The sequence below is a fragment of the Camelus ferus genome, chromosome 2 (genome assembly GCF_009834535.1).
Source record: "Camelus ferus isolate YT-003-E chromosome 2, BCGSAC_Cfer_1.0, whole genome shotgun sequence".
NCBI lineage: Eukaryota > Metazoa > Chordata > Mammalia > Artiodactyla > Camelidae > Camelus > Camelus ferus.
This window is the reverse complement of record NC_045697.1, coordinates 81,136,521-81,158,841: the sequence shown is the minus strand read 5'-3', so window position 1 is coordinate 81,158,841 and position 22,321 is coordinate 81,136,521. Positions and strand designations below refer to the sequence as shown.

The following is a 22,321-nucleotide window of genomic DNA, read 5'->3' as shown; positions in this document are numbered from 1 at the left end:
CCATGATATAAAAACAATCTTTACAATATTCTCTGAGGAGTATTTTCATTTACAAATTTGTTGGATTTTAGACACTTAACACCTGTAAACTTTCATCTTAACAACCCTTAAACTTTAAATCCTTAAAGTTCCATCCTAACAACACTCTCTAGAGGTCAAGTGGTAGATTTCTAGGGCATTATTGTATTTCTTCAGGCATTTGGCCTGCAGTCTGGTTTTTTATAATAATTTCAGTTCTAAGAAATTATAATTATCCTGAAGAATACTACTTATATTGTCTTATTTCTTAATTACAGTAGTAACATGAGATAAATGCACACTTACTGGGATCAAATGCATATAATTTTGTGGTGATGAGAAGTTCTCTTGACAACAATTGCAATTATATGGTCATCAACTACTGATACTATATTATGTTTTTAAAATTCTATACAGTCCTGCCACGAGGGCACTTCCCATTTGAAAAAAAATAAAAGAGGTTAAAAATGAAAGAAAGTTGGGCCAATGTAAAAATCAGTGACATTGTTACCCTGAGCCTAATTAAAGGATTCCACATGAATCACAAAAAACATTGTACCAATTAAAATTTGAGGGGTTTAATTTTAAATTTCTATCTAAACAAGTTACATAAAGAATAGTCCTTAAAATGGCTTTTTTTTCTTTTTGACCTTTAGAATAAAAGGTTTTAAATATGCCCCCTGTGGGGAAAATGGACTGGAAACATGATAGGTATGATACTGTCTTCAAAGATGAATTTGCAGTCTGTCAGTAAAATTTGTTTCAAATACTATATAATTCATTGTCATAAAAATTTGCATGTAGGAGTCCAAAAATAATTTATGTTCTATCATTTCAATTTAAAAAAAGGGAAAACTTTAAGTTGCCAAGATAATATTTACATAGATTTTCCACTTTCTTTTATGGATAGATATTCTTTGTCTTTTATTTCTAAAAAAGCAAAAGGGTGAAGTGATGGATGTCAAACTCTACACATAAAACTGTTTAGGTGAAGGTTTGGGGTATATTGTGCCAGATTTGGAAGCCAAGCTGCCTAGGTTTTAAATTCTGCTCTGCCATTGACTAGATGTGGGACTTGAACAGATTGTTTAACTGTGCCTCAGTGTCTTCATCTGTCGGGCACAGTAACCGTACCTACCCTATGGGACTGTTGTGAGGACTTAGTCATCTCATACATGTAAAGCACTTAGATTCTTGCCTAGCACATAGAAAATGCTATATGCTTTTTAAGTGATATTTGACATAATTGAGGATATTGAGGACAATGGGCTGTCACTCTCCTTCCCACCTTCAACCATGGTGAGGAATCGCTTTCATCATTTTAATGGATTTTCCTCAGAGACTCCTTTTCAGCTTTCTAGTAATGGGCATTTGTTAAACCTGATACTTTTAACTTATAACTGATGCTATCTTGCCAGAGTATTGTGTTTGTAATTCTTGTGTAAGCTATTATTTTTTTCTTCTAGTTTTATTGCGATAAAATTGACATAAAGCACTATATAAGTTTAAGGTTCACAGCACAATGATTTGACTTAATATATATCTTAAATGATGATCACAGTAAGTTTAGTGAACATTCATCATCTTATACAGACACAGAATTAAAGAAATTAGAAAAGGAATATTTTTCCTCCTGATGATAACTCAGAATTTACTCTCTTAACTTTCATATATAGCATACAGTAGTATTAATTATGTTTATCATGTTGTGTATTACATCCCTCATATGTATTTATCTTATAGCTGAAAATCTGTAGTTGGGACTTTCTGACTGCTTTCGTCCAATTCTCCCTCCCTCACCCCACCCCTGCCCCTGGTAGCCACACATCTGAGCTCTTTTTCTATGAGTTTGTGTCTTTGTTTGTTTTTGATGTATAATTGGCTAACTGCACTATTTAAGTTCCTGTTACACAACATGGTGATTCGTTATTTCTGTACATTTCAAAATGATGACCATGGTCAGTCTAGTTACCATCTGTCACTGTACAAACTAATTACACATTTATTGATTATATTCCCCACACTGTACATTTCATACCTGTGACTCATTTATTTTGCAACTGGAAGTTTGTATCTCTTAATCTGCCTCACCTGTTTCTCTCCTTTCTTCAGTCCTTTGCTCCCTGGCAACCATCTGTTTGTTCTCTGTATCTATGACTGTTTCTGTTTTGTTATGTTTGTTCATTTGTTTGTTTTTTAGAGTCTACATATAAGTGAAATCATACAATATTTGTCTTTCACTGTCTGACTTACTACTTTTACCATGTTGTCACAAATAGCAAGATTTCATTCTTTTTTATGACTGAATAATATTCCATTATATATTTCATATATATAAATATATATAGCACACATATACCACATCTTCTTTATCCAATCATCTATTTATGGGCACTTAGGTTTTTTCCATATATTGGCTCTTGTAAATAATGCTGCAGTGAACACAGGGATACACATATCCTTTAGAATTAGTGTACTTTTTTTCCTTCTGATAAATACCCATGAGTTGAATTGCTAGATTATAAGGTAGTTCTACTTTTAATTTTTTGAGAAATGTCCATACTGTTTTCCATAATGGCTGCACCAATTTACATTCCCACCAACAGTGCATGCAGGTTTCCTTCTCTCCACATCATCTCCAACACTTGCTATTTGTTGTCTTTTTGATAGGAGTCATTCTGATAGGTCTGAGATAATATCTTATTGTGGTTTTCATTTTCCTGTTGATTAGCAATCTTGAGCATCTTTTCATGTGCCTGTTGGCCACCTGCATGTCTTCTTTGGAAAAATGTCTGTTCATATCCTCTGCCCATTTTTTAATTGGGCTGTTTGCTAGTTTGTTTGTTTTTGATATTGAGTTGTATGAGTTCTTTGTATATTTTGCATATAATGCAATAATGTTCTATTATTTTTAAGACAAAAGGTGTCCTCTTTGGGCATTCACAGTTATCAAGTGACATGTTAGGTCTTGGGAATAAGAGTTTTGCAGTGTATAACCTTTAATGCAAGGCTGACAATTCTAACCAGGTTGCAATGATATGATATTGGAACGGTTTACTGAAAACTCACTTTTATTTCTAAAATAGCCCATAAAAAAACCAAACCAGCACACCAATAAGCAGAAACCCTTAAGAAAAAGTTAGTAAGCAACCATATAAAAAATAGCCACATGACACTTGACTTTCCTTGTATATATTGATCTGTGAATATTATTTATCTGATTAATTTCACATGTTATATTTGCTTTAATGCTATTACTCATACCATTATATTACTCTTACTTTTCTAATGAAATTAATGATTTAATTATATTAGTTGTTCTGAAGTATTTATAGATCTAAACAATAAGTAATAAAATGAGTTTTTAAAATTCATATATATATCTATAAGATTGAGAAGCAAGTACCAATATTGTTTTAGAAAATTATGAAATCCCTTTCTATGAGTTGCATTAGTAATTTCTGCAGTTTAGATCAAGATTATGCAAGTTCTCTTTTATTTAGTATTTTTTTCATCCCAACTGCAATCCTTGATGGATTGAATATTAGATTATATCTGTAATCACATTCAAATTTTTTGTTGATATTTCAAGAGCAATTAATCTAGATTTCACTTTTTCCTAGTCTCTGATCCACAAAAATGTAATACCCAGATATTTTTAGAGTTAATATTGAGGTAGGAAAAACTGTAAAATAATGAATGAGTATAGAAGATTATTGGCTAAATGCAGTTTCTTTGCAAAAATTGTTTCTTCATTGAAGTAAAAATTCCTCATTAGATCACAGAAAAACAAATTTTCTTGAGTCTGATTTCATCTCAAGCTGTACACATATCTATTCCAAAACAACTGTTTAATTTTAGAACTTGTCTAATTCTGGTTCTTCTCTAGTCTAGGATTTATTAGATTATTGGGTTTGATGGTGTTGATTCCACAATGGAGAAAAATTGATGTGTAAAATAATACTATACTCAGTGAGCAGTGAGAGGATGCCAATCCCAATTTCAATTAATTTTAAAAGTAAATTTAAGAGTGTCTTTGAAATAGAAATCAAATGTGTAGCTTTCTACCTGTATTAGTCTTTGCAAGCTGCCATAACAAGACACCACAGAATGGGTGGGTTAAACAATAGACATTTATTTTCTCACAGTTTTGGAGGCTAGAAGTCCATGATTGAGGTGCCAGGAAATTCAGTTTCTAGGGAGACCTCTCTTCTGACTTACAGACAGCTGCCTCTGGCATTATACTTCTCCTGAAATTCCGTGTTTAGGTGAGGTAGTGCCTGGAGCTTCTATGCCACTTTTAAGCATATGCATCTGATGTTTATGGCCATTTTCACTTCTTTTTCAGATCAGCATTTTCATGACCCATTTGTCGAACTATGGGAATGACCGCCTTGGATTGTACACCTTTGTAAACTTGGCCAACTTCGTGCAGGGCTGGACCAACCTGAAACTGCAAACTCTGCCTCCACTGCAACTAGCCCACAAGTACTTTGAACTTTTCCCTGAGCAGAAAGACCCTCTCTGGCAGGTAACATTGAACATTCTATCCTGGGGTGAAAGAAGAGCAACTATCCATATGGGAATGCTGCCTTGTTTTAGGAACTCTGCGAAGATACTGAACTGGCGTTTAACGCAAACTTCTTATTTATCCCGTAGTTTCATTCTCTTCAACAATTTTTATTTGTCTTATGGATGAAGTGTTAGTATTTTTGGTTTGTTTTTCTGGGGTTTTATTGGCTGGTTGGGTCAGTTTATAAGATTTGCATTAAGGATATTGTTTTATTGTTGAAGTTTTCTCAGATCTAATCATTTTGACTTGCATTTAGCATGAGTACTAACTAGCAGTAGAAGGTTAGCTGTTGGGTGGCTAGGAAGATAGAAACCAAGGGCCACCATAATCTAAGACCCTATAACTAGACCCTGATAAGTATGTGTACAATACAGGTGGTGTAAATAAAAAGAGGAAAAGCAGTTTTTAGAAAAGCAGAATCTGTCTTTATTATGTCTTTGTGTTACTTTTTTTAATCTAATCTTTCACCAAAATCAGATCTATTGATAAAGAAGGAATTGTCAGTTTTAAGATTGCTTTTACAAATAGTTCATCTTTATTTGGGATCCCCTCAGCCTCAGGGCATGAAAATGCAAACCATCTGCTTCTTAGCAGTTATCTGGGAAAATGCTACCTCCCACTCTCTTGGTTCTTTATGCATCAGATGACATTGACCCACACAGTCAATAAGCCGGCTGCAGAGAGCAAATCAGATAGCCCCCCCCTCCCCGCCAAGTAGTCAGTAGAGGAGTAGCATTGTCGTTAATGAGAGATCGCTGTGAGACAGACTTTGTACCGTCCTCTCTCCCTCTCCTGGGCTTCTCCCTATCCCATAATTCATGTTGCATGCCCCTCTGCGTCTGTATGGTCAGGAATTCATCCACCAGATGTTTATTGAGCATCTACTACATCTAAGACAAAGCTAGTTGCTGTAGAGAATGCAGAGAAGAGTAAAATGCAATCTTTTCTCTCAAAGTCATTGGAAAGATTTCTTGTTATTCTTATTCACTGTTACATATTTCAGGGTGTGTTTAAAACTTCTACAGTAGGTCATACTTTATTTTGAAGAGTTCTTCAGCAGCTGGACCAGCTATATGTTTGGTGTATAAGTTAAATAGACAGATGAGTAGGTAAAGACATAGTTCTTGTAGTGTATATAGTCACATCAAGTAGATGTCAAAATCTTAATCTTTTTTGGGGGGGGAGTAATTAAGTTTATTTATTTATTTCAATGGCAGTACTGGGGATTGAACACGCGACCCTCTGCATGCTAAGCACGTGCTCTACCACTGAGCTATACACTCCCCCCAAATCTTAATCTTAATACTATGTGAGTTGTTTAAAATTAAAGAATTTTATGTATTGATACTGTTTTGACATCAGTGACACTGGCCATTTTATTAGGGAATGAATATAATCAAAGACAAGCCAGCTCCAATATGACCTGGTCAACATGACGATTCTAAATATTGATTGAATGTTTGTTAAATATGAAATATTGCACTAGTTGATTGGGGGTATAAATGAAAATTAGAAACAGAAAATAGAATTGTTCCTTAGAGAACTGTGCCACTTAGGAAGATATGAGAACATATACAGATACACACACATGCACAAAATATTGCATGTGTGACTATTTTAATTTTGAATAGCATCATAGAAGTAAATTCCTAGGGAGTTCTTAATAAATATTATGATTAGTCAGAAAAGGTTTCAGAGAGTTCACTGTTGTAGCTGTCATTTTTATGTCTAGAAATTTTCATAAGTATTATCAAACCCACTTAGTATAAGAATTTTCAAATAACACTCAAGAGTAAATGTTTACTAAAAGACTCCCATTTTATCATGTGAATGATATTATTTATATGGTTTCTTCTGACTGAAAAATAAAGTTGTGAACCTCTCCCCTTAACTAAAATGCCATATATTCTCAAATATATTTAAGAAGGAAAACAAGGAATAGAACGCAGAATGACAGTTAAACTCAAGAGGGAGTTCTCCAGGTGCATGAGCTTTTGAGCAAATCTGAAGCAAATCTGATGAACTTTACCAGTCATAAATGATGTCAGAAAACTGCAACGGTCAAGTAAAGATAAAGGACATAATACTTTCTGAGTTCCCTTCCCTGGTGGTTTTCTCTTCTCATATTCGTATTAACAATAGCAAACAAAACAGCTGTAAGCACTATCATCGTGACTTTTGTACAGTATGAATTTCATTTTACAAAAAAAGTATAAGCATAACCAGCACTAAGTAATAGCCCATTCATCACAACCCCACAGACTGAGGATCCATTTATATTGTGTGTCTCGGCCATTGCTATACAGTCTCTAAATTAAATGCTGCAGGTACTTTATGGTATTTATAAGTATGCCTTCTTACTGAGTGTATTTCATTTTTAAAGTCAGTCATCTGTTATTTTTCCTTAGATTTTCAATTCACACTTTTTTATTACCACAAATGAAACGAAAACAAGCAAAATGATAATCTTCACAACTGTTTAGCGTCCTTTGGTTCCTTATATAAATTTTCATTAGCACCAACTACCATATATGTGAAACCTGCTTTGTCACCTAATTAAAGAGTGCAGTATGAATATCTGTCAGTGGACAGCATGGCAAGTACAGTGTGTACAAGATGTGTGTGCTCCCTCCGTTGGAAGGAGAGTCTTTCAAAGCTGTTTAATGTGAGAATATGTGCTGAAGGCAGACATGGGACTGTGCAGTGAGAGTGCACCTGCCCCAGTGCAGTCCCTGGTGTGTGAGAGTCTTAAAATTATACTCACAAGTTCCTACTAATTCATGGCCCTTCTTGTTTGGGTAGAATAATCACCATTAAACAAGAAAGAATAAAGTTTCCTCTCTCTCTCTCTTTTTTTTTTTTTTTAATCTCATTATCGAAACCAAAACCACAACATGGAGGCAGTTGGAAGGTCAGATTCTGGCACGTTCACTAATCGATGCTTTTAAGCTCTCAAGCTGTCAGGTCAGCTCAGTCTCAGGCTTCCGTCAGTCACTCTGGAGTCTCACTGTCAATAAACATGCCAAGTGTGATGTGGATTCCTGCTTGCCCATGTGACCAAGGGAATGCTCAAAGAGCGGCAGTTTCTGTCTTTCCAGGCCAGTATCTCCAGGATTAAAAATAAGCGAAAGCAAAGCCACAGTGTGCTAAGCCTAGGGAGTGAGCACCTTCATTGATTCTAGCTGTGAAATCATTTGACTCCAGCTTAGAAATGGTAAGACATGAGTATCTGTAATATAAACAGATCACGAGATCTAGGGACACACATACTGTAGATCCTGTTAGTGTGTGTCTGTTGAAGGAATGCTGACACAGAGAATAATAGATTGTAAGAGCAGGAGAAGAAGGTAGGGGCATCTCACCCAACTTACTGACTTTAGATCCCTAAGGAGGTTTCCCCTTGTCTTGCTAAAAGTCACTTGGCTTATTAGGGGCAAGTCAGGACCAAAGCTCAAGTTGCCTCATTCCTACTCCAGTGTAGTTCCAGCCACACCCAAGACAGTAATTTTACACTTAGGAAAAGGAATCTACTTGTGTCATCAACTGTCTTTGTAGAATGAAATATTGGGAATACCTTGTTTCTTCCGAAGAATCTGGTAGTGTATTCAGTGTGGATACATTTGACCTATACTTTGGAAGTATCTACGTAATAAAAAGAAAGGTCTTTGCCTTTCTGGAATTTACAAACCATAATAGCTCCTGGTTATGTGTACAAAATGGCATTTGTCAATTTGTCTTTATATGTATCCCTCTTTCTACTGCTCTGTACCTCATTTATGACTCTGTATTGCGGACACTTGTGCTTGTCATATACCAGCTCATGCAAACTTTAAGGCGTGTGACTATGTTTATTCATTCATGTTTGTAACCTAGAACCTAGCCTGGTAGCAAGCTACTGTCGTTAAAATCTCATGAATGGATAAGCAAAAGCAAAGGGGTGTGTGTGTGTGCACAAAAAATAATAACAGTGACACACTAATTTCTTGGGGAAGGGTAGGATGTAATGGGACGTAACCCTGAGAAGCATGTCAGAGTCTGACAGGAAAGCTTTGAGAGCTACCAGGGTAATTTGGGTTTGATATGCAACAAGGAGGAACTACCTGTGGGTTGCGAAAATGAGAGTGAAATCATTTTTTTTAAAGTGTTGCCAGTAAAGATGATGCTAGAAGCTTTTTTTCCACAACAGGTAACAGGGAGGAGCTGAAGTTAGGATAATAGTCTAGCTATGAGAGAGGAAAGCCCTGAATAGCTTCATGACTATGAGAAAAAGTGAGACCTTTGAAGAAAACGTATTAGAAATTGTTTGTGGGTGAGATGCTGAGATTAAAGGAACACTGATGTGTGAGTAATTACCCCTGCAGCTGGGGAAATAAGAGTGCTGTAATTTCATGTTCTTCACCGCCATTTACTCATATTTTTGCCTTTCCAGGGAAATAGCCAGAACAGTTTTTTTAATCACTTCACAGATGCAGAGCAAAGGCACAGACTTCATGAGCTGACATATTTTTCCTAATCATCATTTGGATTTATGTGTTACAATGTTACATTTCTCTTCCTAACTCAGAATAGTATTTAAACCTCTCAGGAATGCTTCCCAAATACGTAGGTAATTCTTCACAATTTTATTTAATTTACAATGAAGCACTTTACTGTTTTTGATTACACAAGGCTGTCAGACATTCTGACATCCAGAAATGGTGACATAAGTCGTGGATTTTCCTTTCCCATCAATCAGTGGCAAGTATGATCTTGTCAGGTGTCAAATTCTCCACACAAGTAACTTACTGGGGTTTCGTCATGGAAAAACTACTTGAGGATAGCTCATAAAATAAAATTAAAATTAAAATCAAATTAAATGTTAGTATACTTTCATACATTCTGAATCAAAGTCATCATAAAATAAATATACTTGAGTCCCTAATTCAATATAACTATTTTTTAAAAAACTGATTTCTTGTGTGTGCCCTACAAAAATATCTTGACAGCTTTAATGTCATACTGTGAGTGAATACATTATATTAGACCAACCTATTAATAAGAGTTTAAAAATACTTTCTTTTATTGAGTTAGTTAACCAGATTCTCTGTAAGGATATTCCATAAAACTATAAATAATAATATAAGATGTTGTATGCAAGAGTGCACAGTCTTCTGTTTGGAGATACTCAGCTACAAAGTAAATGTGTCACCTTCTCCTGAGGTCAGTTTTACTTTTGAGAATATTTCATGGGAAAATACAGTCTGAATTTATTGAAATAAACATGGTGTAACATGGTGAAGAATGCATAGACACTTACGATAAATCAGAGGGATTTTGTACTTAAAGCAACACTTACCATGCACTCACCCCAGATTCACACATGAACCACAGCTACACCCCTTTTTACCCACTCCCACCCACAGAGATTGGCGTTGATGCTTCTCTGTAAATCGGAGCTCTTTGGTAGAAAGTCTGGGTAAGAATCAGAATATTAAGTGCTACTGTGGAGCGAGCATTCATTAGGGATCTGTGCACTCAGAAAGGAAAGGCTTTTCCAAGGAGCTGATGGACTCACTGGTTTACTCTCTGGTTCAAGCAAGGCAGAGTCTGTGAAGATGGTGTGTGTCTCAGAGTTTCTCCGTAAGGATTTGCTGATTGAAGCGTTGAGAATAAACATCCCTAACCTATTAAAATTCCTCATCAGTGTACCTGGATTGTGTTAGGCTTAAATGACATCAAGAGACAAAAAATTGAAAGTCACCAGCGTGTATAATACAGATTTGGAAAAGGATTTGGTTTAAAGACACGTACACGGCAAAGCTTAATAAGCAGAAGAAAATTTAAAAGCCACACAACCAGATGGGGAAGAAGCAGATTTCAAAAGAAAAACAAAAGCACCTTTCCTAGCATTCTTCTTGAAACAGTGAGGTCAGAACAGCGGAAGGCAAGCAGAGGGGTATGGAGCGAAAACCAATAACCTGGAAATGTTTGTAATTAACAAAATAATCCTTCTGCCAGGACCACTGGGCATTTTTAATGTCTCGGCTATTAAGGTCTAGAGGTCGCCTAGTTATCTGGAAAAGGCACACGACTTGAGAGGGGATAATCAATCTCATTGATAATTCTACCGTGTCCTTGTCAGTGAAGGATGTGGAGACACAGTGAGCAGGGAAGATTGTGAGTACAGAAAAGGCAGGTAGGTTGGAATAACCAGCTCTAATGAGAACAAAAGTTATTTTCATGTATTCTGTAAAAATATGAACTTCAAGATAAGGTCAGTAGTGTGATTTTTTAAAGTATGTGCTTTTCACTTGATTGTAAATTGGAAATTTTACTTAATGAGAAAGAGTAAATTGGGGTGCTCATCCCCTTCAAAGTAACATGATTTCATTAGAATTTACTGCCCTTTTTAAGTCTGGTTATCTCAGAGAATCTTCTGTCCACTTTGCTTATGTCTACTTAAAAGTAAATCTTCCTCACCTCATCCTATACTCTGTGTACAGAACCACCTGTCCCTCCCATACCTGTATGAAAATTAAGTCATGAACATTTTTACTATACTGGCTCTGCAACCATTAACTGCATAAAGCAATTTTAACTGAGTTTTTTCAAAGTTTCAATATACCTATAGTACGAGATACTGAAAAAAGTAAATTATTGTGTATAGCTGTTTCAGATACATGGGGAACAATCAGATAGGGATATAATTGCTTTGTAATTTTCTGACCTTTGAAATGAAAATGCTAGCAATAGAACCAAGTATGAAAGTGCATGAAAATGCTTTTTTTTCCTTCATAATCATTGCAGAATCCTCTCTCTCTGTCTCACGCACACACACACACACACTTTAACTGCAGAGAGAACCTGAGCTTTAGCTTTCAAATCTGAAACTAATGTGCTGTGTCACCTTCAGCAAGACCTAAATAAAACACCTTGCATCCCAGCTTCCTCAGCTATGAAGAAGGGATAATAATATCTGTCTTGCCAGGTTGCTTTGAGGATTAGAAATAATCTACAGTCAAGCAAGTGCCTGGAATATAGAAGGTGATCAATAAAAGTTAGATATTATGTTAGCTGTTATTCAGCCAATGTAAGGAAAGTCAGAGTAGGAAAAGTCTAAACAAACATTTTCAGAATATAAAATAGGAAATGCAGACATCCTGCTATTAGAGTTGTGATTAACAGACACCAGGGCAAACATGCCTGGAAAAGAGACAAAAGAAGAAATATGGGTGTCCGGATAGCCCTAAAATAGCTTAACATGGAGGGAATGCAGTTATAGAGAAAGAGAGCCTGCCTAGATTGAGGTATACAGATGCCACCAACTATACTGGCACCTACAGAAGGACTAAAGTAATGCAAATTGAATTGTTAGTAATAAAAATATTCAGAATAGCAAGTGTTGTAACATCTTAGCATTCAGGTAATTGAATTAGGATTATACAGGGGTCTTTGGGTCATCTGGTACGTTAGCCTATAGCTTCACGTTTGACTGATGAAACTCCGAGCTATTTCCCCATCAGATAATTCATATATCCCAGAAGTCTAATCACTCAGCTGTGATTAAGGGGCAGCCACCTTAGGTGCCAGTGCATTCTGACAGTGGACCCAGAAGTCTGTTCCGGGGGTGGATATCCACAATAAACCAGTCCACCGGCAAGAGTAACCTCTTTCTGTTACTTCAGTTCCCTAACTAATGTGGAGAAAAGGAAAAATAAAAGCACTAGCTCATTTAACACCCTCAATAATCATATGAGGTAGGTACTATCCATTATTATTTTCTGGAGAAGGAATCTGAGGTCCAGAGAGTTTAGGAAAATGCTTGAGACAGAGGCAGTCTCCCTCCTGAGCTCACACTCTTAACAACTGGGCTATGCTGCCCCTCTAAGATAAATAGGTCGAGATTTGCAGATACTAGCTACTATATAAAAAATAGATACACAACAAGTTTATACTGTATAGCAGAGGGAACTATATTCAATATCTTGTAGTAACCTATAATGAAAAAGAATATGAAAACAAATATATGTTTGTATATGTGTGACTGAAACATTATGCTGTATGCCAGAAATTGGCACAACATTGTAAACTGTCTATACATCAATGAAATTTTTTAAAACTTGAGAAGGGAAAAAAAATTAAATAAATAAGGAAGATTTATGGTACATATTAACTTCAATGAGAAGAACTGGCAAGATTTTGACTATGAATTGTGGGTGAAAAATAAGAGCATTACACAGAAAAATTAATTATTCAAAGATTCAGGCGCTGGTATGAGTATATCTATAGTAGCACATGCAGTATAACCGAGGCACTAAGCTGGTGTTGACAGTTTTTAGTTCAGAGCAATGCTACTCAAAGTGTGGTCCATGAACAGTCTTGAATTATTTGTTGCTGATTTGCCATGAGACAGGAAGTTTGTGCCAACAGGTAAACCAACTGTATCACTAAGCAGCTGGTTGCTTCGTCCGGAATTTTCTTTTTTTTTTCCTTTTTTTTTTCCCTTGAAGCAAGATGTTCTTGTTGAAGCATGCAGTGCAGTAATTCACATTCTGACACGAGCTTTTTACCTTCTCACAGACAAGTGCTTTGAAACACACTGAGTTAGAGTAGAGGCAATGTTGCTATAACGATGACATTCCAAAAATACAGTGGCTAAATAAAGTAAAAATGTATCTCTCCTCAGACAACTCTCTAAAAATGGGCAGACAGTCTAAGAGAGTTAGACCGCTCTGTTTCACATGGCTGTCCAAGGTCCGGGGTTGGCAGGTGTTTGACATATGTATGGTTTCCACCTCTGAGTCCAAGGCACATGCTGCAATTGGAGCCATTTTTACAGCTGGCAGTAAGTGGAAAAGGGGAAATCTAGGGAGAGTGACTTTATCCTTAAGAGGATACCTTACATCATTTCAGCTCACTTTCTTTAAACTGAAATTGGTCATATGAAGAGAGCTCAATTTGAGAGACTGTGAAATAGAGTCTCTAGCTGCAAAACCAAAACAAAATAGGGGATGTTCTGAAGGAAGAAAGGGAGACTAGAAAGGTTAGCCTTCTCTGCTATAGTGAAAATTATGTTTAGAGAGTTAAGCTGAAGCTAGACTATGGAGGATTTGAGATTGAATACTGAATAAAAAGATTACAGAAAATAGAGTCACCAGTAAAAATAAAATAAAATTTCAGTTATTATGTGAAGTACATAAGAAATTTTGAGTTTATTGGCTTGTAATTAACTCATTTTCTCACAGTTTCCAGAGATGAATTCATAAAGAAATGCAAGATGTATATGTAGTTGACTTTCTATGTAACTAGTCTTTTGTTATTACACTCTACTCGTATTCCAGCGAAAAGTGGGGATGGAAAATGCATTGGGATCAAGTCTGAGGTAGGGATCTGGTTCAGTGATTTACTGAGGAAATGCTTTTAGGGAAACTCTATAAGGGAAAAAGTAAAACAAGAAAGAGACGAGGAAAGAGCTTGAGCCCAGGTGTGGTCTTAGGAAAAGTTTGGCCTTGATCGGATCTGCAGGGAGAAAGCTAATCACGCAAACTGTCTCACCTTGAAGTAAGCAGGTCAGGCTTTTACACCCCTGTGTCAGTCAGTCTTCGGACTTGGACCAACCCCCTGGAGAGTGGGAGAGATGCATAATTTCCTGTCAAGGGGTTCCTACTGGCCAAGGCAATACTCAGTCTCCCTAGCTGGGGGCAAAAGTGGGCTGAGAATGGGGATAGGGTGTTGCACCGGCCAGAAATAAGGTGTTTCCTTCAGTGGAGGAAAGAGCACCCCCTGCCCTGTTCGACACCTCACTTCACAAGTTATACTTGCTTCTCAACACACTCACTTACCCAGGTGCAATTTTTCCACAAGTGTAAAGGTAATTCCTGGGGAAGCCTGTAAGGAGGGCCGTTAGAAGAACTGCAACCCCACTGCTGCAGTTGGTTCCAAAGCTGAAACCAGTGCATGTTTCCTCCCACCTCCACCCCCTATTCTGATTTCACCCCACCTCTGGTTAGCACTTCTCCCGGGCTAGATGGCTCACCTGGTGGGTCAGGCACAGCCTCAGGACCAGCTGCAGTAGCAACAGCTCAATGTTTGTCCCACTAACTCTTTTCTTACAAATTTCCCCCAAGAATTATGACAGAGAAAGGCCATGCCTGGGTGAAGAGAACTTCATTTGTGAAGCAAGGAGTACACTGTGGCAGACTGTTGTGGTGCCCAGAACAGCCCTAGTCAGGCTGTGCTTGCTGTCCTTTCTGATCTACAGTTAAACGTGGGCACCAAAGTATCAACAAGTAACCCAGTGTATTACTTGAATACCAAAGACATGTCTCCCTGTATAGTGGCTGTTCTGCCTCTCATGATGATGAGGGTCAGGTGCGCCTATCACGATGGTAACTCATTTCCATGCCTGCTGGTCTGCTGGCACAAGGAGTCCAAAGTGAATGGAAAATAGTTTCAAATTTTAGCGTGGTGGTCCTCTTCGGTGCCTCCTGGTGGGAGCATCCTTCTTCTGGGAACTAGAACTCCTAGACCCAAAGACCTTAAAGTTGTGGAGATGGAAAGCACCAGTTCTCCAAATAAGCCATTTAATTCTCAAAAGTGTCATGAATTGGATGGTAAATTTGGGTCACTCGAATGGAATGATGATTGGCACAGGAGAAGGTTGAGATGGGGATAAAATGGACAGATGGCTGTGTTGGGTCTGGCATTCCTTCACCACATCTACACAGCAATGACACCTATGCAATTTAAAATATAGGTCTAAAGTTCAGGAGGGAGGTAGGAGCTAAAAATAATGAACTACACGCTACCAGTTTATGGGGTATGGCCAGTGTATGAGATAAGCTGGGTCAGCAGAAAATAGCACATAGTGTGAAAAGGAAAGGGAACGTGAGCCAAGTCTGGAGTTCAAGGATGGCCTTACCAGCCTCTAGGGGAAAAAAATAAGAAGGATTAGGACAGAGCACGGATATCCAAGAAACTATGGTCAAACCAGGTAGAGACAAGTTAAGGCTCAGGTTTACAGATATAAAACATAAATTCAGAGATAGGGTGGAATCTCAGCAGTTAGAACCTAGCCAAGCCTCAGAAGAGGATGAGGGCAGAAGAAACTTGAAACTGAGTCCTAGCCTTAGAGAAAGGATGGTGCCGTTTTATACGGAAAGATTTGGAAATCAGAGAACCAGAACCAGACCGAGGTCCTACTCCCAGTTCTAAGATACCAGTCAAGAATTTGATCCTGTCTTTTGAACGATTTTTGTGGAACAAAGCCAGGCATTCATTACACCGCAAGCGTCATTACTCTTCCTTCTTGCAGAATCCCTGTGATGATAAAAGGCACAAAGACATCTGGTCCAGAGAGAAAACTTGTGACCACTTACCAAAATTCCTTGTCATCGGGCCACAAAAAACAGGTGAGAATAACCAACTTTCTTTCTTTCTTTCTTCTTTTTCTTTTGTCATGAAACATATTACGTATGGTGTTATTTGACTGATTATGTTTTACTTTGTGAAATATTTAAGCACCCACAGCAAGTTCATTATTTGAACTGCTCTTCATTCCTGTGTATCATCTTTATACCACAATCCTCAAAGAGACCCTAAAGTTGCTTATTTAATTAGACGTATGAAATAAATTTTTAATTATCAACTTTACAATTGTTTAACAGACATCAAATTTTTGACAACGTTGAGGTTACGTGTCACAGTCGTAGTGTCTAATTTTTTATTTCTACTTTTTGTGGCTTTGCCTAATTCACTCCTGAATTAATTTGTTTTAAAAAAAAAAGGGCTTTGGTTTGATTCAGACTATTGTACACTCCATATGGACCTTGAATTGATTTTTTTTTCAGAACTGCTGCCATTATTACCTTCAGATATTCTAGATGTGTGGCTTGTTCGTTTTTTTTAATAATCATTACATATATATATGGTTTGGACTTATTTTCTGATACACATAAGGTTCATCAGGCATTTTTTTCCCTTGGTATTTTCTCATGTGCTGAAGGACAAGGGTATAAGAACAGTAGTAAAAGAGAGTAAAAGTATTTTACCAATGAGATGACACTTTCAATTAGAATATTTTATACTTTCTTCAGTATGTGACAGTTTTATATACTTTGCTCGTGTCCTGATTAATTAAAGTTTTTATTGAGTTGCTATATTTTGAATTCACTACTTTGACTAGAAGCATTTTCATCAGTGAGTGCACAAACCATAACACAAAGCAAGCCGTCACAGTAAATAAGCCTGGCCCGGATGAAGATAGGTGTAACACAAGCAAGTAGATCATTTTAAAGGTTGTGGGCAAAATTTCCAGACTATTAGATTCTGGTTGTTGAAATCTTTTCTTCCTCCAGGAATATAAATTTTATTACAACAGTGCAGGGAGGGAAAAAAAAGCAGCACATATGTTCAGATATATCACTTTTTTGTTATTGTTGTTGTTGTTTAAAATGTGTGTTAATTTTCTACCAAATCCCTCACAGCAGTTCTAACACTGGAATGACAAGTAAGAAATAAAGCATTCCTTTGTCGTAAAATTATGTTAAAAATTTAATTTAAAGACATATTGTCCATCATTTGTCATTGAATATTACAACTTCTTAGTTCTGCTAGAAAATTACAGGTTGGTAAATGTAAATCTAGTATTCCTCCTTGTTGTTTGTATTTATAAAGATAATAACTTATGCTTTAGATTTTGATGTTTGACCTATCAGTGTGGAAATGATAAAGCTTTTAGCAGGTTTTGGCTTTCCCAAGACAGACAAACACGTTAAAGTAAAGAAATTGGGTGACAATATTTTATATGCTATGAAAATGCTATTTAATGTGAAAACGATTGTGATAATTCTTAAAATCCATTCCATCATAGAAGTCTGAAGGTCTTTGTTTGTTCTCTTTATTGCTTCAATTGGCAAAACTCCCACTGCTGTCAGAGGCTGTAAATTCCCTGGAAGTTGGGCACAGATACATGCTAAGAATCTGGCCTTCAATGCAAAGTTGTCTTTAAACAACTTCAACATGGCCCATGCATCCCTTGCAATACACGTGAAATATAAAAGTGGTCCCCAAACCCCTATTTGCTCAGTTGTTGTGAGATGAGAACAGAAGGATGAAATATCCCACTTCTCCATTGCTGAATCCTGGAAAAAATTCCCATGGGTTGAAAGTGGGGCCATGAAGGGGAACGGACGGATTGCTGGGTAGCCCTGGGCTTAAGGCACTTGAAGTTAACATTGTAGTTCTGCTAGAATCCCTTGGACACATGAGCATTCTTCATGACTCTGGGTCAAATTTTGATATTACCAGGGTAGGAAAGGATTTCCAAAAAGATTAAATTTAGCACAATAATTCTAAAAGCATAATTCATTGGCTTTAAATCTAGAAGATCAGAGTCCCAATTGTCAATATTGATTTCTCACGATTTGACTGGCTTACCCTGGCAAACTTACTCTGGTAAAATTAAAAAGAAGTAAAGAAGTTGATTGTATGTAAAATAGAATAAAGTTTCTCCTTAGAATGTTACAAGGTGTGATAAACTTCCTTTACAAACTATTTATATCAAAGATAATGGTTAAAAATGAATTTCAAGGATAGATGAAAACACAGGTGGTAAGAAAATAAATACACATTTTCAAGCAGTGCACCCAGATTTTATGGCTGATTATAGGAATGGCAAGCCATGAGTCTACTGATGACACTGTCCCTAGATGAACATGTATTCTCCTCCCTTCCCCTCAGATGCCTGGCGGCATGAAGGCGTACGGCTCAGAACATAAAGGCTTTGACTTTCTTTAGCCCCAGGGAGATCTGGGTGCAATTCTGTGACCCTCAGGGTGATTAAACACTGGTACATGCTACTGAGTGTGGTTCTGAAGTGTTTATTTTGAAATATTTAGCAATAATTCAAAAATACTCCATTATCTGTGCCTTGGATCCACCCAACCTCAACATCTCAGGGATGTTAAGCTATCAATATTTCCAGCTCTTATATGTCTCAAAAATCTCTCTCTCTCCTCTCTCTCTCTTTCTGTGTCCCTCTTCCTCTGTCTATCTCTCTCACACACACACGCAAACACACAGATACACACACGCACACAAACACACACTTCATTCTCATCATCAACTATATATTTTTATGTAGGTCCCATCCTAAAGAGTATTTAGAAAAAAATATCTGGATTCCCTAGTCCCTTCCAGCTGCTATTCTGTGCTACTCCAGCTCTAATTTATTTCTTCTCCTTGGAACATTTTTGTTCCTCCTTTCACATTTTCTCCTTTGTGAATTCGTATTCTTTTCTGGAGAAAAATCAGATCAGTTCTCAAGACTGCTATTGACTCTCATGACTTTCATGTCTGTATTTTTCAGTGTGTTTGAGGTGGTTCTTCTGCCTGGCCCTTTGGGCCTCTAATTCAGTTCTTAACCGGTTCTGGCTCCTTTAATTTTTTTTATTACATTTGTATAATTTGATTCTATATTTGTTAATTTTTAAACATATTTTTCAATTAGTAATTAAATCTCCTTAAGATTGCATGTGTAATTTTTGTCCTTACTTTCCCTAGAAGTCACCCATTCTCAATGTCTTAACATGTCTTCTATTGAGGGTGGCTGGTCCCCTTAGATCTGCTCTTCATTTCCTTTAACTGCTCACACTTCTATTCAGTACTGATGTCATGTAAATCTGTGAGGATCTACACAGGCAACATTCTTGTTAATGCTTAAAGCACAGTAGCCTTGGCTCATGTGAACCTGAGATATGTGAGAACAAAATGCCAGTTCTCTGAAGATCTTCTCTGCTTCCAAATCCCCAGCTGCAATAGTTATTGCCCTGCCAGGCCACTTGTGTAGCTCATTCTCAACAATCCTAGGGCTGGGAAATCCACCAAAGTCCCCTGGGTCCAGCGTGTTACACAAGGGATAACCTTTTCCAGAAGGGAAGTTTTGATTTCTGAGAGCCATGAAGATCCAGTCACTTCATGATCCTTTCTGCTGTGGCCCTCAGTTTCTGGCCTCACTCAAACGGAAATAAAGTTCAGAGGTGGCATCTGAGCCTTCTTTGATGGGGACACTCAGTGGGTTCTGTCAGCTAATCTGTTCAGCCTAGTAACTCAGGTATCAGACTTGACTGCCCCGTCTTGACAGGGTAGGACGTTCCACTGGCCATCTTCCAGAACCCCGCACTCCTCTTTCAACCCTCCCAGAAACACTTATGATTTTAAGGTGCAGTCTTAGAAAACACTTCCTCCTGGAAGCCTTCACTGACCTCCCAAGTCTGAATCACCCATTTTCTCAAGTATTGGAAAAACACTCTGGTTTTCTCTCATCATGGAACCTGCCTCGCTATGTTGCAATTACCTATTTATTGACCCAGGTCCACACATACACTTTAAGTGTATTGAGGCCAGCCAATGTGTTCTTCTTATCAAGAGTTATTACCAATCATTACTACAGTAACTTACACAGAGTTACACCAGTCAACATCTGTTGAGTAGATTGATTTAATTTAATTGATCTGAATATAATATTAACTGAGACTCAGGTATTGTGCTGGATGCCTTTGATGCTTTAGCCACTCTTCTGACTCCAGGAGGGAAGTAGAACCACCTGATTTCTGAAGTTCTCCCCGAGCTGTATCATCAATCTGCTTTACTTTGGCTGTGTACTCATATTAAATGAGTTGTTTACGTCAATAGAATCTTGAAGACTAATATAAGAACACTTAAGTCATTGCCACACCCAATGCACTTAACTAACGTTCAGGAAATCATTTTGACCCTGGAATGAATTGGTCTTTTGAATATTACTTTTTGAGCAAAAATTTTGGTAAAGTATATTTGCTGCTTCTTTGATTGCCATGTAACCTTTTGCCTCCTTTTTTTGTAATAGGAACGACTGCACTTTATTTATTTCTCCTTATGCACCCTTCCATCATCAGCAATCTCCCCAGCCCCAAAACATTTGAAGAAGTTCAATTCTTTAATGGCAACAACTACCACAAGGGAATTGACTGGTAAGAAAAAAATAACCAACAGTAAAAATAAAGTCCATTGTTAACACATGCTCCATCACAGCTGAGCAATTATAGATGTATGCATAGCATCTACATAATTACAGAATAAATTTATGTTTAATTGTACCATAGTGAATTAGAAATTAATTTATAATGATAATATGTTTAATCAGTGTTGCCTATAATTTGATTTGGACAGTGCAATAATGATAATATTTTTCTGGTAAATTAATATGATTGAATAAAGAGGATTATGGCATATTCTTCATCAGAATTATTCATAAAGACATTTAAAATTCTCCTTAAGCATATTATTATTTTACTGTGCCTACAATGTTTTTAACTAAATACATAATTTATCTTCACAATGACACTTGAGGTTGTTTTATTTTATAATCTGTGACGTGTATCTTCATTAACCACCCAGATTATAAATGTTGTATTATAATATAAGCTGATATTTGTCTTGCAAACAAAAGAGCATTTCCAAACCCTATTAATGCTAGTCACACATGTGCATAAGAGGAAGATTACTTTGTATTTGGTAAGTTATGAAAACTTAAAAATCACAATATTTTCCCTAAACTGAAATAGAGTAAACCTGATATTGGCACTGATCTTCACTCTGGGGCTTTTTTCTAGCTCTATCCCAGTTTTCTAAGAAACTGGTTCTGATTTCCAGTTCCCAAATATACAAGGCAAATGTCTCCTGAAGAAAATTCCCCTCAATGCATACCTCTGTAACAGGTGACTTGATGTCAACGTCACACGTGAACCTGTCCTCAATGAGAGGCCCATTCTTTTAAGATGCAGCTAGGCTTAGAGTTGGGTAGGGGCAATGTCAGTGAGCAGATCCTACTTCTCATAGTGAGTAGAGACATGTCCGCTCTGCACCTGGGCTATCACTATTTTACCTTACTTAAAACAGACTAAATGAATTTTGAAATTGCATGCAAGTTACTCAAAGTAGAGCAGCAATTTTATGTGTGAGCTCAAGTGGAACACAAATTGTTAAGCAGGAATATAGATGAGACTTTTCACTACTTCACATTTGGGAAACATAATAACAAATGTCAAAGAGGAAAATAAGTGTCTTATATGAATTCTTAATTGCACTCATCATTTATTTCTAGAACATTTGAGGGTTAGAGAAGTGATGAGCTATAAGGAGGGTTACACACATAATTAACCCCTTGCACTGAATTAACCTCTGAACATATTGATTCCATAATCTACACACAGAGGAATAATCCGACAGCATATGGAGGAGTGAACCTATCGAGGCACCACAGGATCAACTGGCAGGAAATATCCCCTTAATTACCCTAGATGGACTATAATGTGTTCACATTGCTACACATACTACAAATTATGCAGAAGTTAAAAAGGAGGAAAGCAGCTATGCCCTAATCTGTTTGGTGTTTTATCGCTATTCTGACTTACACATTTTCCTCTTTTGTGCACTTTAATCTCAAGTTAAGTATTTTACATTCAAGTTTGAAAACATAAATCTACTATTTTAAAACATTTACTAGGCAATATGGTATAATTTGCTCTTTGCCAAGGGTAAACTTAATTTTTTTGGATTTGGCTTTCAGTAGCACAGAACATCAACCCAAAATCTAAAGGAATTTCCCTCTGTTCCTTAGCAACCCATCTATTTCATCTCACTCTTTCCCCTGTCCTAAATAGTCCATTAGAACAATAATATGTTAGGTTGTTTTCACATTTGAAGTGTATA

General features: G+C 37.0%; 1 protein-coding gene across 1 annotated transcript in view; it reads left to right on the top strand.

The window, feature by feature from the left end:
* Nucleotides 1-22,321, top strand: part of LOC102522315 (N-deacetylase and N-sulfotransferase 4) — a 231,680-nt gene that overhangs the window by 194,057 nt on the left and 15,302 nt on the right. The window contains 3 exon segments of the mRNA XM_006185523.2: nucleotides 4,367-4,549; nucleotides 15,885-15,981; nucleotides 20,457-20,580. Of these exon segments, the coding sequence (XP_006185585.2) occupies nucleotides 4,367-4,549; nucleotides 15,885-15,981; nucleotides 20,457-20,580 (404 nt within the window).